At 45.0% G+C, this 15,642-nt stretch overlaps 1 protein-coding gene across 1 annotated transcript in view; it reads left to right on the top strand.

Moving 5' to 3' along the window:
- The window catches only part of LOC130116854 (bile salt-activated lipase-like), a 75,217-nt gene that overhangs the window by 41,350 nt on the left and 18,225 nt on the right, over positions 1–15,642 (top strand). The window contains exons 7-9 of the mRNA XM_056284935.1: positions 11,199–11,319; positions 13,917–14,103; positions 14,301–14,504. Of these exons, the coding sequence (XP_056140910.1) occupies positions 11,199–11,319; positions 13,917–14,103; positions 14,301–14,504 (512 nt within the window). The remainder of the gene's footprint in view (positions 1–11,198; positions 11,320–13,916; positions 14,104–14,300; positions 14,505–15,642) is intronic.

Raw genomic sequence — 15,642 nt, 5'->3', positions numbered from 1 at the left:
GTTTTTGTGTGTCAAATCTCTCAACAATATGCACTGGTCTGAGAGGTGGGGACAAAACTTGGCTAGATAATTTACCATACCTAGCAGCCTTTGCACTCCTTTCACATCAGTCAGTGCCGGCATCTTCTCAACGGCAAGCACTTTCTCTGGATCCGCCCTAAGTCCATCAGCCGTCAGGCGGTGTCCAATGTATGTGGTCTCCTTTTGTCTCAGCTTGAATTTGTCTTTGTTCAGCTTGATGTTCTTTTGTCTGCATCTTTCAAGAAACAGTCTCAGTTTTCCATCATGGTCACGCTCAGCTTCCTCCTGTGTTTCCCCTTGGCCTGTGATCAGTACATCGTCAGCTATAATGTACAAGCCCGGTACACCGTCCAGCGCTTGTGTGAGCTTTCTCTGAAAGATTTCTGGGGCCGGACTTATCCCCATTGGCATCCTCAGCCACCTGTAACGTCCGAATGGAGTGGCAAATGTTGTTAAATAGCTGGACTCCTCCTCCAGCTGCACATGCCAGAATCCACTCTTGACATCACACACTGTGAACACTTTTGCTTTTGACAAGTCCGGTAAAATGTCCTCAATGGTTGGCAGTGGGAAGTGACTGTGCTTTAGAGCTTTGTTCAAAGGCTTGGGATCGATACACACTCTTGGTTTCCCACTTGGTTTCTGTACCACCACCATTGCACTGATCCAATCTGTACTGCATTCCACAGGTGTTATGATCCCTCTTTGCTGTAGGTCCTGTAGCTCGTCCTTCAGTGGTTTCATCATGGCGACTGGGACCCGCCTCTTTGGCAGCTGTACTGGTTTCACTGTGCTGTCCACCTCTATTTTGTATTTTCCCTCGAGGCAGCCATCGCCAATGAACACATCAGCATACTCATCTTTAATTTGTCCCATTATCCACTGTCCTGTTGTTGTTTCTGTTGTGACAATACTGTCTATTGTCATGATGTTTTCATATTGCACTTTTATCAATTTCATGGCCTCACTGGCTCTCCTATCCAGCAGAGGCACTGTACCAGCTGCATTCACCACCTGGAACTCTAAGCGATATAGCTTGTTGTTTCTCGGGTTTCTTATTTTCACTTTACATTTTCCCAGTGGTTTTAATTTGGTTTTATTGTACATTACTAGTACACTCTTCGTGTGTTCTAATTTGGCCTCTGGATTCAGCAGGTTAATTGGGATGATATTGCAACTGGCACCACAGTCTATTTGGAATTTGATCATGTCCTTGCCTAGAAGCATGCCAGCATAGAGAAGCTGAGTTTTCTTCATTTTCTCAGTTTCTTTTACACAGGTGATAATATCTTCATATTCATAACTCTCAGATTCAGTTGTTATTTTACTCACATATTTCTTTTTCCTTAGTTCCGGTTTTACTCTGCATTTTGCTGCAAAGTGGTTCTCTCTTCCACACTTTGTGCACTTCTTCCCAAACGCTGGGCACTTTTGTTTACTTTTCTCATGCGTTTTTCCACAATATCTGCACTCCACAGTGTTGCTCGTCTGTTTCCGATACTGTGCTCCTTGCACTGCATGTACCTCTTCCACCATCGATCCCGAGATGGTTTTCACATTGTCCTTTGAGAGCTCAGCGGCTCTGCACAGATGCAAACATGTGTCCAGTGTCAAGTTTTTCTCTCGGAGCAGTCTTTCTCTTACGATTGTGTTGTTACCTCCACACACAATCCGATCCCGAATGAGCGAGTCTCTCACTGTCCCAAAGTTGCATGTTCTTGCCAACACTCTCAGTTCCATGACATAATGGTCTATATTTTCACTGGTGCCCTGGTTTTTTGTAAAAAAACGATAACGTTCCACAGTCTCGTTAACGCTGGGGTCGCAGTGATCATCAAACTTCTCGATAACGTCATCTAACGTCCATGCATCCTTCGGTGTGTCGCCCAGTAACGTGTCCATAAGTTCCCTGCCGCTCTCCCCGACAAGATAGCTGAACAGTTTCACCTTCTGTTTGTCATCGGCGTCAGCCATGGCTAAATCCACATACAGAGCAAACTCGTCCCTCCAGGTCTTCCATGTCCTCGAAAGGTTGCTTGAGTCCAGACATAACGTTTGCGGTGGTTTAAGCCCATCCATGTCACACGGCAGTCTCACGCTAGCAGCTAATGCTAACATATACTGAACGTTGCTTAGGAACACTAACCGCTCTCCCGCTCCTAGAAACTTTTCCGCACCAAACTTCAAACCGAGTCGTCCGCCGCTGCCACCATGTTAAAGTGTGTTGTTACCTTCTACTAAAGAGACGTTACAACTCGTTTCAACCCCACGGGGCTATAAACTTTAATAATAACTTCGGCACGTAAGGTTATGCATCACGCTCGGTCCGTTATTCCAGGTGCAACAACCTAAACGACCCCTGTGTAAACAAGGAACTAAACAATGGTTCCTAACAATAGTTCCTATTGTTACACCAACCAGTGTCTCCACTCCTCCAGGGCGGCATGGACCGCCAGTAACTCCCTGTTGCCGATGTCATAATTCCTCTCTGCTGGGCTGAAACGCCGGGAGAGGAAGGCGCATGGGTGGACTCTGGTCCTCCTCCGACTGCTGAGAGAGGACGGCTCCGATGCCCGTGTCCGATGCGTCAACCTCCACGACGAACTGCTTGGTCAGGGTGAGTGAGCACCGGAGGTGTTGTAAACAGTCCCTTCAAGGCCGAGAAAGCGGCCTCTGCCTCCCGGGGTCCAAGAGAAGGGACGGAGGTTAGTGCAGTGAGGGGGTTGGCCACTCGGCTGAACCCCCTGATGAAGCGCTGATAAAAGTTGGCGAACCTGAGGAAGCGCCGGAATTGCATCCTATCGGTAGGCCGCGCCCACTCCTCCACCGCTCGGATCTTCATGGGGTCGGTGCGGATGTGCCCTTTCTCTACAATGTGGCTGAGAAATTACATGGAGGCGGAGTGGAACACGCGCTTCTCGGCCTTCACGAACAGCCTGTTCTACAGCAGCCTATATGGGGGACCAGGCAGGCGAAGGCATGACACGCAACGCTCCAACCCAATGTCGGCCCAGTGGACCATGAGATGTGGGGATCGTGCCTCTCCAACCACTGTCTACCTAACACTAGGGGCACTGCCGGGACTTGCAAGACCAAAAAACGCGCAGTCTCTACACGATTACCTGAAAGAGTGAACGTGAGAGAAGCTGTGCTGTGCGTAATCCAACCGAGTGAACGACCGTCTAGGCTTGGGCTGTGAGGGGAGGGACGAGTGGAATGCCGGCTTGCCGGGCCAGCGAAATGTCAATCAAACACTCGTCTGCCCCCGAATCTAACAGTGCGCTGATAGAAAGTGATTCCTTACCCCAGGTGAGAGTGACAGGAAACAGCCGGTTGTGCTCCTTTTTGGACCGGGGCAGGGGGGTCAAGTTCGTTAGGGCACCCCCCACTAGTGAGTCTGGTCTTGGTGGGTGAGTCGGGCAGGTTCGGATGTAATGGCCCGACTTCCCACAGTAGAGGCAGAGTCGGTCACGCATCCTCTGCTCCCGCTCCTCCACTGTAAGCCGTGACCGACCCAAGTGAATAGGCTCCTCCTCCGATCTGGGTGCAGATAATGCCAGGGGTAGCATGGGGTACTGAGAGGGTGGAGAGTGGCTGCGGGACGCTGGAACAGGGGACCCACTGGTAGTCCGGGCGGGGGTAGGTCTATGGGAGACTCTGGTGCGTTGAGCGCGCTCCAGACGCCGCTCCCGCAACCGTTCGTCCATCCGGAGGGTGAGATTGACAAGCTTGTTGAAGGAAGAGGGCCGGTCTCTGACAATGAGATCCTTGATGGAATCGCTGAGCCCCCCCCCCCCCTGTATAGGCTCTTAAGCACTGTGTCGTCGCACCCACTGTTAGCCGCCAGTATCCTAACCTCCAGGGTGTAGTCTGCCACTGACCTATAGCTCCCGGCTGGATAGAATGGAGGCGGCCAGCTGCGTCCTCCCCGTCCGCTGTGTGGTCGAACATTAAACGAAATTCGCGGCGGAAGGCATCATAATTGGTGGAGAATGGTTCGTGATGGCCAATCGCTGCCACTGCCCAACTGAGGGCTCTGCCAGTCAACAGGGATATCACCAGGCCTACGTTAGCCTCCCCCTTCCTATACCTGGGGGGGGGGGGGCAAGTCCAGGAACCGCCGCAGCCGGGACGCGAACCCAGATCTCCCGCACCACGGGCGACAACATTAAACAGTCGACTAAAGGGTCCGACCCGTTAGCCAAGGGCTCGCGAGTCTATTTATCCGTGCACTTTACAAGTATCGGCATACAGTTTATAGCAGTTCGCTCATGTATAAATTGTTTGCTGTCTCGCTGTTGCGAATAAGACAAACGTTATTAATGTTCCCCTACCCAATTGCGACGAGGTGCTGCGTGCGGTTTGCTCAGGGTTGCTGAAGAGGACGCCGAGGCAGGAGATGGAGACCGGCGCCACTTGCCAGACACGGTACACTGGTTAATCTGGACACCGTGTAGCGAAGGTGTTTGGCCGTATTTGTTGTGCATCCTCTCTTTCACGAAGTAATTTTGCCACAGGCGTTGCACTGTACCAACCCACACGTTCGACCGCCGCTTGCTCTGGTCCACGATGGCGCACATTTAACTTGCGGAGGCGGAAACCACGGAAGCTGCATGCCGCCACCACGGAAACCAAAACTTTTTTAGGGGTCCAAGCAGCGAAGCTGGTGGAACCCTATGGTATTTGTTAGGATTATTATTATTATTCTCCGCTAAAAGTGTGTGAGGCTCAGCAACCGTAAATCCTAGACCAACCAACTTTGGTACGTGGATTCCTATGGCCCCCCACTACTCAGGCACCACAAATCACCTATGTCAGCCAGATGATGGCGCTATAACAAAGGGTCATGCGTAATTCCCACACCATAAATCAGATCAACACAAAACTGCACAGACCTATGCATCTGAATGTGCTCTACAACTTTGTTGTTGGGACCACATATGTCAGCCATATAGTTTGCCCGCCATTTTGACTTGTATTAGTTTGGGCGCGGTTTCTCAGCTAAAAGTGTCTGAGCCTCAGCAACCATAAGTCCTAGACCAACCAAATTTGGTAGGTGGATTCATGCGGCCCCCCACTACTCTGGCACTACAAATCACCCATGTCAGCCAGATGGTGGCGCTATAACAAAGGGTCATGCTTAAAAGGCCATAACTCCCACAGCATAAGTCAGATCAACACAAAACTTAATCGACCCATGCATCTCAATGTGCTCAACAACTTTACTATTGGGACCACCAATGTCAGCCATATAGTTTGCCCGCTATTTTGACTTATTTGGTGTGGAAGCGCTGCAGCTCTACATACCACACGCCAGGACACCTGGGTTTAACGACATACTTTTTCTTTTTACGGCAGTCGGCTAGGACGCAAGAAATCAGACACCGTCTGGTCCAGTTTTGGAAACTCTGGCACATGTTTCTGAAGCAATGGAAGTGTTACGACATTTTAACAAATTACGGTAATCGTCTAGGACACAGGCGACCCAAGTAGTCTATTGCAGGCTAGGTGTATAAAAGTCCCTACGTATCATAGCGTTAAATATTTACGTTGGGTGAAGGTATATGATCATGAGGACAAAACCATTCAAATTGCTCCATTGGGGGCGCCACAGTGCCAATGCTTGGACCCCTCCCAACGCCGCTTGCGGCTTTAATTTTGTTTTTTGTTTTTGTTAACACCTTTATTATATGAACAAAAGAACAAAATCTGGCCATTACAATAACAAATTAGCAAATAGTACAACTCAGACTGAGCTTAGCATTTCACAAAACAATAAAAATAAGGAAACATAATAACAAAGAGACAAAAGACAAAGGGGTCTAAGCAGAAATCAATATATGTATGTTTTTGTAAATATTCAAAGCTTGTTTGGTTTGTATACATTTCAGTGCTTTCTTGAAATGTATTAATTCATTCATGAAGACTAAGAATAGTGGCCTGGCCTTAATAAATCTAGATCTATGGATAAATGGTTTAGCCATAATAATCAGGCTACTGTACAGCATTTCCATATTTTTATCCTCCATTATAACGCCAGATTTAATATCCTTATAATCTAGATATGGCAAATGAAAGTCCTTTTCAGGTATCCAATTTTGCAATAATTTCCAAAAGGCTCTAGTATTTTTACAAGTAAAAAAAACCCAAAAACAAAACAAATGTTCTAATGTTTCACTAACAGAATCACAAAACATACAATTTTTTTTATCAACATTAAATCTTTGTCTCAGAAACTCATTACAAGGATAAACATCATTTATCATTTTAAAATGAGCTTCTTTCGCTTTTGGTGAAATAGGGAGAGTGAGATATCTGGTTCTAATCCTGCCTAATCTCTAGGATATTTCTTTAAATATATTTTTTCTTTTTAATGGTAGAGGAAAGAGTAAGGAGGTAAGGGCCCCCCTTACAATTTTGTTGGTGCATTTTTTCTCCATAAACTCCAGATTGTCTATGTAAAGTAAAGGCATCGGTGGTACTAACACGTCATAAGGCAACGTTCCTTTTATCACAGTCACCATTACTTGTGGGGTAACAATGAACAAACCTGTCGAATCCCTCGTTTTACCTCAATTCTTTTAGGTGTTCCTTCAGGGAGAGAAACTGAACTATTGATGTCATTATACATCATATTCATTACCTTTATACATTTTGGACCAAAACCAAAATATTCCAAAGCCTTTATTATAAATGGATGTTCACCTACATCAAAGGCTTTGTGAAACCACTGTCTTCAATAATAAATAATTATAATCTAGTAAATCAAGAACCAGCCTAATGTTATTATGTATAGACCTACCTTTAAGAAACCCTGATTGAGTTTCACGTATTATCTGTCATATACCCACTTTCTTCCGATTGGCAATGATGTGCGTAAATAATTTGTAATCCACATTCAATAAAGTTATTGGTCTCAGGTTATCAATACATCTTTTGTCCTGGTTTAGGTAACAAAGTAATATTCTGGATCTAACATAAGCTCCCTTTGGATGAACAAGTTAATAATAATAATAATAAGGTAACACTTTAGTATGGGGAACATAAAAAAATGTAATTACTAGTGATTAGTAATGATCAAGATGAATAATAATAATAATAATAATAATAATAATAAATGAATCTTATATGGCGCTTTTCCAACACTCAAAGTGGCTTTACAATAAACGGGGTGAAACAAGACAACAGATCAACACAACATCCAGGGGTGGAGGGGAAGTTATCTAATCTGGCTTGTAAACTCAGTATATTTGCTTTGTTTTCATCTGATAACTATTTTTTTCTACAACATTCATTCATTTCTTGAACCAATTGATATTCCTCTTCCCTCTGCTGTTGACATCTGGTTTTACTTAATTTAATTGATCGACTCCTGTCCTTATATTTAAAAGATTCCCATTTCCTGCAGTAAGTATCTATTTCTGTGTCACTTTTAATTTCCACCATTAATGCCTTTACCTCCTTAACATATTCTTCTAAATTTAACAGATCAGCATTGAACTTCCAATAATTTGTTCTACATTTATGATTACCATCTGGTTTCAGATCTCTTTCAATTACACAATGGTCTGTCAATGGAGCGGCACACAAATATCAATAAAATAATTGACATTTATGAATTCCTTCAATACAGTGTTGTAACGGTAATCATTATGAAAAGATGGACATCTATCTATCTAACCACTCATCTGGTGCCATATTAAAATCTCCATCCATTAAAGTAAATCTTGTACCATAAGTTTGCTTATATTCACCAACAATAATTTCTGTAAGAGCTCCTAATAATATTTTGTTTTGCTCAATATTATTATATCCAAATTGCAAATGACCCCTGTAAATGTATAACCACAACAATCCAATGACCATCCTTATCATTTCTGAATGTTACCCCCCCCCCCCCCCAGGGAATCTATAAAAACATATGGCCACGCCCCCAGATCGATTACCGCCGTGAGGAAAAAAGAATGTTGTCTGCCCACTGGTTCTTGCGGAATGTAGTGTCCTCTTCACATGATCGAGTCTCTTGCAGAAGCATGCAGTGTGCTTTAAGACCTTTACAAAACAGAAAGCAGCCTTGTGTTTTACATGATCCTTAAGACCTCTTGCGTGTAATGATAAAAAAGAAATCTCTGACTTTAGAGAAAACACATAGAATGAAATAAAAAGTTGAACCTTGCAACACTTCATTAGGAGCGATGGAAATAGCCAGCCTCTTTAAACATGTCCTCCACTCACAAGTTCCTCTGGAAAGAAACATCCATCCCCTTCCCTTCATTTGTTTAATGTCTTTACCGGTAGGATTACACGTCAAAGTTCACTATGTCAACTAGATCCGTTGCCTGTCGATGGATCCAAAGGGTCCGCGATAGTCTGCTTTCTTCCCGGCCTTCTCGCTCCTGATATCCGAGGCTGAAGAGCTTCTCTGGCCTGTTTATCTGCCATGGTTCAGTCTTCAGTAAGGCGAACTCCCGCTTTCCTGCATGTTTCCCACTCCTTCCTCCTTGTCCACATCCCATCTCCACGTTGACCTTTGACAGACTGGATGATGACCTGGCACCTTCTCTTCTCCTCCTTTCTCCCCACCCGCTGAACAGTGTCTACCATCTCATCCATCTTCTGTGCCCGTTGCGGTGCGACCTTCTTGAGTAGGTTAATCACCTCCTCCCTTGTGCTTTCGTTTACCCTTTCTTTCCTGCCTTTTATACTCAGATTCCCCGCCTGCTGTGCCTTCATGTTCCTCCGCTCGTTCTTTAAGACCGCTGTTTTCTTTTTCCAGAGCTGCCACCTTCTCTTCTAAAGCAGCTACTTGAATTTTGCATCCTTTGAGTTCCGCCGCATTGAATTCCAATGCTGTAGCCAGGCTGCCAGTCACTGCACTCTTCCCCTTAATCTGAGTATCGGTATCCTCCAGCGTTTTGTCTTGTTTATCAAATCTGGTGCCCAGGGTGTTTAGTGCAGTCAGAACGGACTGCCCTGCAGGGTCCTCGTTTGGCCTCGCCCATTTCCGAATATGGGCGCCCTTAGATGGTGTGTTTAACGGGGAATCTTCTGGCTCGTCGACACTTCGTTTATCGGGCCCAGCGTTAGTAGCCTCCATCACGTAGTCAGGAAGTAGAAGCACGTCCCGTACATCACCCTTGTTGCCAGTGTAACCCTTCTTTAATAAGGAAAGAATTTTACCTCAAGGTCAGGTGAAGTATGAGTTGACTGTGAATAATCTGGACGAGGCACAAGGTAAGTAGAGTTGCATGGAAGTATACTGTAGATAGATGTAATAACAGTATGTACCAATATTCATATGATGGTTCGCAAATACAAATATATATATATATAGTATATATATATATATATATATATGCAAAATACAAGTATGAATAGAAGACGGCATTCAGTGAAAGACAGTCAAGCTGAATCAACGTGCTATCCATCTGAGTTATTGTGTCGCCTCATTGTTAATCTAATTAACAATACATATGTGACACTGATATGTTGCAGAGCTGCAATACCCCTGTTGTGCACAACACCCAAATAAACAACATAATAAACAAAAGGAGATATCTCGTCGGGGGCCTTAACTGGAAGTGTTACTTGAATAAATCCAGGAAGTGACTGGCTACTGGGACAGTCTTACTTGAATAACTCCTTGAAGTGTTTCCTGGCTCACAGTTCATCGAGTTCGCCAACAGGAGGCGCTACGCAGTCAATGATGGACGATTTAGGAAGGATGAATCTGCTGGCCACATCCGATCTCAAAGTAGAATGGCGGGAAGACGCAACCTTAATGGCTGGGTTGTGGGCCATGTCCAAACACCAGTTCGCAAATATAAGAAATAAAAATGTTCAGGCTTGTAACCACGGTAACGACTGGTGACCTGCCAGCTGCACAGAATGTAATGCAGAAGAGTACCGCCCACAAGCCCGACCTGCAGGATCACCGTCTCTTAAAGTGACAGTACCGAACTAGGCACGAGTACCCGTACATGTAAATGAGCTACTGTAATATGATAGGGGGTTGCCCTAGCCGCGGTGTTCTTCGTCATATCTTTATCTTTCTCCTAGACTTCACTTCCTTTCCTTTGTTTGGCATTTTTAGACACGTAATCCAAAACCTCTTTGAGGGGAAAAACCTTATTTAATACTGCTGAGGAACTTTAGTCTACACTCTAGCTAGCAGGTGCGCCCGCTCAGTCCGCCACCTTGCCCAGAGTCCACGGAAACTGAGACGGACTTTAGCGCCAGTGAAATGTATTTAGGAAGCTATAGGCAGAATCAGAACTTTGGAACTCGATGCCCAACCCTACCTGTCGCCTCTTCAATATAGAAACAAATACCTCCACCTTTTGCTTTGACGGAGAGCCCTGAACAGCTGGAAGCCTGCCAGCTGTTCAGGGCAGAGTCTGGTGTCGACCCACACTGCCACGTTCCTACCAAGTGCGAGGGGAAGAACAGTCTTTGTTCTTCGCCATCAGAGGATGCAGTTCGTCCAGTTTGTTGCGTAGTGATCGCTCGTTAGAGACAAATACTCCCTCCGTCCTCCGGCCTTTCACTGCGTTGAACAAAGGTGAGCGCACCTTCCATCAACGTGTCTCCTCATTCCACAGATGGGATGAGAAAGTTGGGAAATAAATCAGCAGAGGTCATGTCCCTGACGTCCGTAAGCTCTTCTCTGCGGGAAGAGCTGCAGGTATTGTAGCAAAACACCGCGTTTACACACAAAACAACGCGTGCCACCAACACACCGACGCTGCCATCGGTGGCTCATTCACAATGGAATGTCACTACTTCCCTGTCAGTGAGTACTACTTACCTGTCAGTGAGTAGTACTTCCCTGTCAGTAAGTACTACTTACCTGTCAGTGAGTAGTACTTCCCTGTCAGTGAGTACTACTTCCCTGTCAGTGAGTAGTACTTACCTGTCAGTGAGTAGTACTTCCCTGTCAGTAAGTACTACTTACCTGTCAGTAAGTAGTACTTTAATACAGCGGACCTTCTAGTCCACCGTGGTTGATTTGAGTGCTCGCCTCACCTCCAGGGGTGTGGTGCATGTGTGAGATTAGAGGGGTGCTGATAGCAGAGTCACTTGTTTCCAGAAAGGTTGTATCCTCACGGGTATCCTGCTCTGTGTCAGAGCCAGAATCTGACGACCTCTGCTTGGCTCCTGGTCTCGTGTGTGCCCAGATTGCCCGGAAAGTCGGCTGTAGTACCACCAACGAAGAAGAGATGCTGCTGTGTCTGAAGATGAGCGATCCGGCTGGGTTGGCCATGGCCGGCAAAATCAACCTGCTCCTGCTGGGAAAGGGTAAGATACGTGAGCACACGCCAACATAAGACTATCCAGCCTGCATGTTGTTTATAACCTCGACTTGTTTGCCAGTGTGTTGTGTTGTTGTACCTCTTATTTTTCCTTGGTTAGAATTCACATACGGTCCGCCTTGCTGAACTGGCCTTAACAAGTGCTTCATCTTAGTGACTTGCTGTCTTTAATAAGCACTCGGCCTTCCCGAGCAGGCAGTGCGCCTGTTTAAGGGGCCCTGCACTGGTCTTCAGCCCCCCCTGGATTCACCAGTCACAGGGTTCCCACGTCTGAAGCACCCAGCAGACTTTCCAGTGGTTTCCGTGTTGCTGTAGTCAGCTGTACAAACCCAACTTGTTTAGTGTATTTTGGTCTTTTTCAACATACAATTCCAATACACATGTAAATAGAAATAGCGAGTCATTACCTCCGAAGCCCTGACAACCCAAAGCAAGTTGTGCTGACTGAAAAGGTGAAGCCTGAAGCATTAACTTTACATTACACCTAACTTCCATTAAAGCATTCACTTTACATTACACCTAGCCCTCATACATGGTGTACTACTTTACATTTACACACTGAACATGAAATGGAGAAAGAGGGAAAGAGGGAAAACAACAAATACTATTTCTATACATGAATATATCTTTTATATACGTATGTATATTATATACACACAAACGTCCCAAACAACACTCATATACACACTAGTGTTCATACTGTTTTATATTTGTCAAGCATCTTATTTTTGAACTTTTTAAGCATCTATTAAGTTTACTATTCATTTTCATTTCCTTTTCAAAACTATTCCACAAATTAACTCATTTGACTGACAAACGTCTTTATTTTGCATCTGTTCTAATTTGTTTTGTTTGGTTTTGTTTTGTTTGCAAACATGCAAATTCCTCTCAGTTCATTCTGACCCTCATTTGAAACAGCTCTCGTGGATGCAGTCCGGAAGCATCTTATTTTTTACTTGAAACATTAATGTGCATTTTAAAGTCCACAGAATCTCTACATGTGAGAGCGCGTGTGTATAAATCATGTGTTGGCTGGCTCGTGACATCAGCTGTGTTTACAGTTCTTACAGCTCTCTTCTGAGCATAACGACTGGATTTGTCATTGTTTTGTATGTCTCTCCCCAAACCTCCACACAGTAAGTAAAGTATGGAACCGTAGAAGAACAGTAAAATATGGGTCATGCATTTAGTTTGAGCTTGTGCATCCTCAGTGGCTGGGTTTTCATTTAAATTGAATAATGACTTGATAATATCAAACCACTGTTTTAAAGTTTTCAATTCCGTTTCCACCGTATCCAGAACCTGCTCAAAATCTTTACCAGAACACAATAAATCCGTATCATCTGTACACAAAACAAACTTTAGCAATTTGGACATCATTAATGTGCAATATAAACGACTTTGGAACCAGCACTGAAACTTGTGGAACCCCCACACGTGACCTTCAGCAAGTCCGATTTCTCAAGACCGTAACTAAGCCATGAGTATGCTGCCCCTCTATCACCATATCTTTCAAGTCCCCTCATTAATAATTATGATCCATAGTGTCAAATGCCAGTATCCAAAAAGAGATGAAGATGATAAGATTTTCATTGGGAGTGATGAAGAAGGACAGGATTAAGAACCAGTATATTAGAGGGACAGCTCAGGTTGGACGGTTTGGAGATAAAGAAAGAGAGGCAAGACTGAGATGGTTTGGACATGTGTGGAGGAGAGATGCCGGGTATACTGGGAGAAGGATGCTGAATATGGAGCTGCCAAGTATGAGTTGTCTTGCATGAGTTAGGCCCACCTGATTTTCTCTGCCCACCCACACTGTGATTTCTGCCTACGCTGTTGGTCACAGACCAGAGAGGAGCGAACATTTCCAGAATTGAAAACTATGATTCTGTCTGTAGCTGTTTCTCAATTGTTGGGGCAGAGCTGGCTGCTACCAACCACATTCACGGTTGGCAGATAGTGGATCATGCTTCGCATATGAAGGATGGTGGTGAAATAAGCTGGGCTACTATGATTTAGCACCCTGAAGAGTAAGTAGTTGTGGAGCAACAGCAGACGATTAGCAGACAAGGGTCTAGCTGAGTGGCATCGCTAGGTCCATTGCAAAAACTCCATATAGGCCACTCAGTTCTCCTTGTCATGGTGAGTACAGTCTGCCAACAAAGTCTGTTGCCAAGCCTGTGAGTAGTATGTTGACAATCAACCCCTCCTCAACGACATGTGCACCTTAGGGGCACACAAATGCAGACTCAACAGACTGACACCTGGCAGCTCCATGCAACTCCATTCCCCTGCTCATCATCTGGAGTTCATCTCCTGCCACTGGAACTTAGGTCATGAGAAAAGATGGGGAGTCAGGTTCAGCATACCTCTTACTTAATTTAAACCCATTTTCTGTGCAGGCTATATCCACAGCTTGTTTCTTGCACTCTTTATCTTTTCAATCTTTCTCTTTTTCCTTCCTCTCTCTCTCTCTCTCTCTCTCTCTCTCTCTCTCTCTCTCTCTCTCTCTCTCTCTCTCTCTCTCTCTCTCTCTCTCTCTCTCTCCATCGTGCTCCCTCTCCCTGCCCATCTCTATTGTAGGTCCAGTTTTCTACCTTCTAGAACATGCTCCAGTGATAGACGGTGATTTTATTCCTGACCACCCGAGTCGGTTGTTCCACAACGCGGCAGAGGTGGACTTCTTAGCCGGAGTTAACAGTATGGACGGCCACCTGTTTGCTGGGGTTGATGTACCATCCATCAACAGGAAACGCATCCCCACCACCATGTGAGTACTGCACAACCTCCAAACAGCCCCTGTCCGTCTGTTAAAAACTAGAAAAGGCATCTTCATCTTCCTCTTTGTCCATCCAATGGGAAAGGACCTTGTTTCTAAAAGTCAACAAAAAAGCTTGCCTTTAGTTTAGATACTTGCAATGTCCTTTTGAGAAGAATCTTAGCTCTTTATGTCCTCGCCTTTGTTAGTGAGCAGGTGAAGAAGCTCCTGGCTGGACTGACCAAAGAGAAGGGAGCAGCAGCAGTCCAAACGGCCTACAATACCTACTCTGCCCACTGGGGGTCCCAACCACAACAGGAAGTGGTTAAGAAGACGGTTGCCGACTTGGAGACGGACTACCTCTTCCTGGTACCTACTCAGACAGCCCTCCATCTCCATGCCAACCACTCCAGGTTAGTCCTGATTAGCCAGTGTGCTACTAAGACTTTGAATTCAACAAACTCCTTTTTGAAATCCCTTCCCCAATGAGCCCAGACCCAAACTTTCACAAAAACCAACGCCAATCAGTGTCCCTGGTAAGACTTATCTGTCTCACAAAGATTGAGGATTTTAGTTTCTTTTCATATAAATACTGAGCAAACTTCAGAATCAGAATCAACTTTATTGGCCAAGTGTGCCTATGCACAGGAGTAATTTGACTCCAGTACACAGCAGCATCTACCACTTGAAGACATCATGCAAAACAAACAAACAAACAAACAAACAAACAAACAAAGAAATAAATAAAGGAAAACAAACAATGAACAAACAAAAAAAGGAAAAGAAAAACAGAAAAAATAATTGTAACAATAACAGGACATTGGAGGCAAGCATGTATGCACAACAGGTATGTCATTGTTATACAGAGTATTACTATGGTTCAATCAAAAACCTATGTCCATATATTTCCCATATTGCCTATATACTATACACGTTACACGTTACTATATAACTCTATAGTATCTTATGTACCGAGGGTATCATCACTGGCTGCACAATTTCTATGTCTCTGTTTGCGCTGGCTTGTGAAATCTGTGGAGGTGGAGTGCAGAGGTCCCTGGTCAAAATCTGGCACCCAACAACTCCTGACCAGAGTGTATATGGATCACCTAACGGTAACAACTACATCAGGGCCTGGATGCAGGTGGCTCCTTCAAGGACTTGAATAGCTTATTACATGGGCAAGAATGAGCTTCAAGCCCACAAAATCCAGGTCTCTGGTCCTCAGGAAAGGAAGAGTAAACGACCAGTTCAGTTTTTCTTTGGGAGGCACTCAAATTCCATCTGTGACTGAAATGGGTAAGATCTTCACCCATAATCTGAAGGACACAGCGGCGCACCAGGTAACCAGTGATGACCTCAAAACTTGGCTCTATACAGTGGACAAGTCAGGGCTTCCTGGAAAATTCAAGGCCTGGATATATCAACATGGAATCCTGCCTCGACTCCTCTGGCCACTGCTAATCTACAAAGTCCCAATCACCATCGTGAGGGCTTTGAAAGGAAGATTAGCCAGTTCCTGCTTAGGTGGCTGGGCCTTCCGCGGAGCCT

This window comes from Lampris incognitus, chromosome 1 (assembly GCF_029633865.1).
Source record: "Lampris incognitus isolate fLamInc1 chromosome 1, fLamInc1.hap2, whole genome shotgun sequence".
NCBI classification, from domain to species: Eukaryota; Metazoa; Chordata; class Actinopteri; order Lampriformes; family Lampridae; genus Lampris; species Lampris incognitus.
Note: the sequence above shows the minus strand (reverse complement) of the source record. Positions and strands in the feature narration are given on the sequence as shown.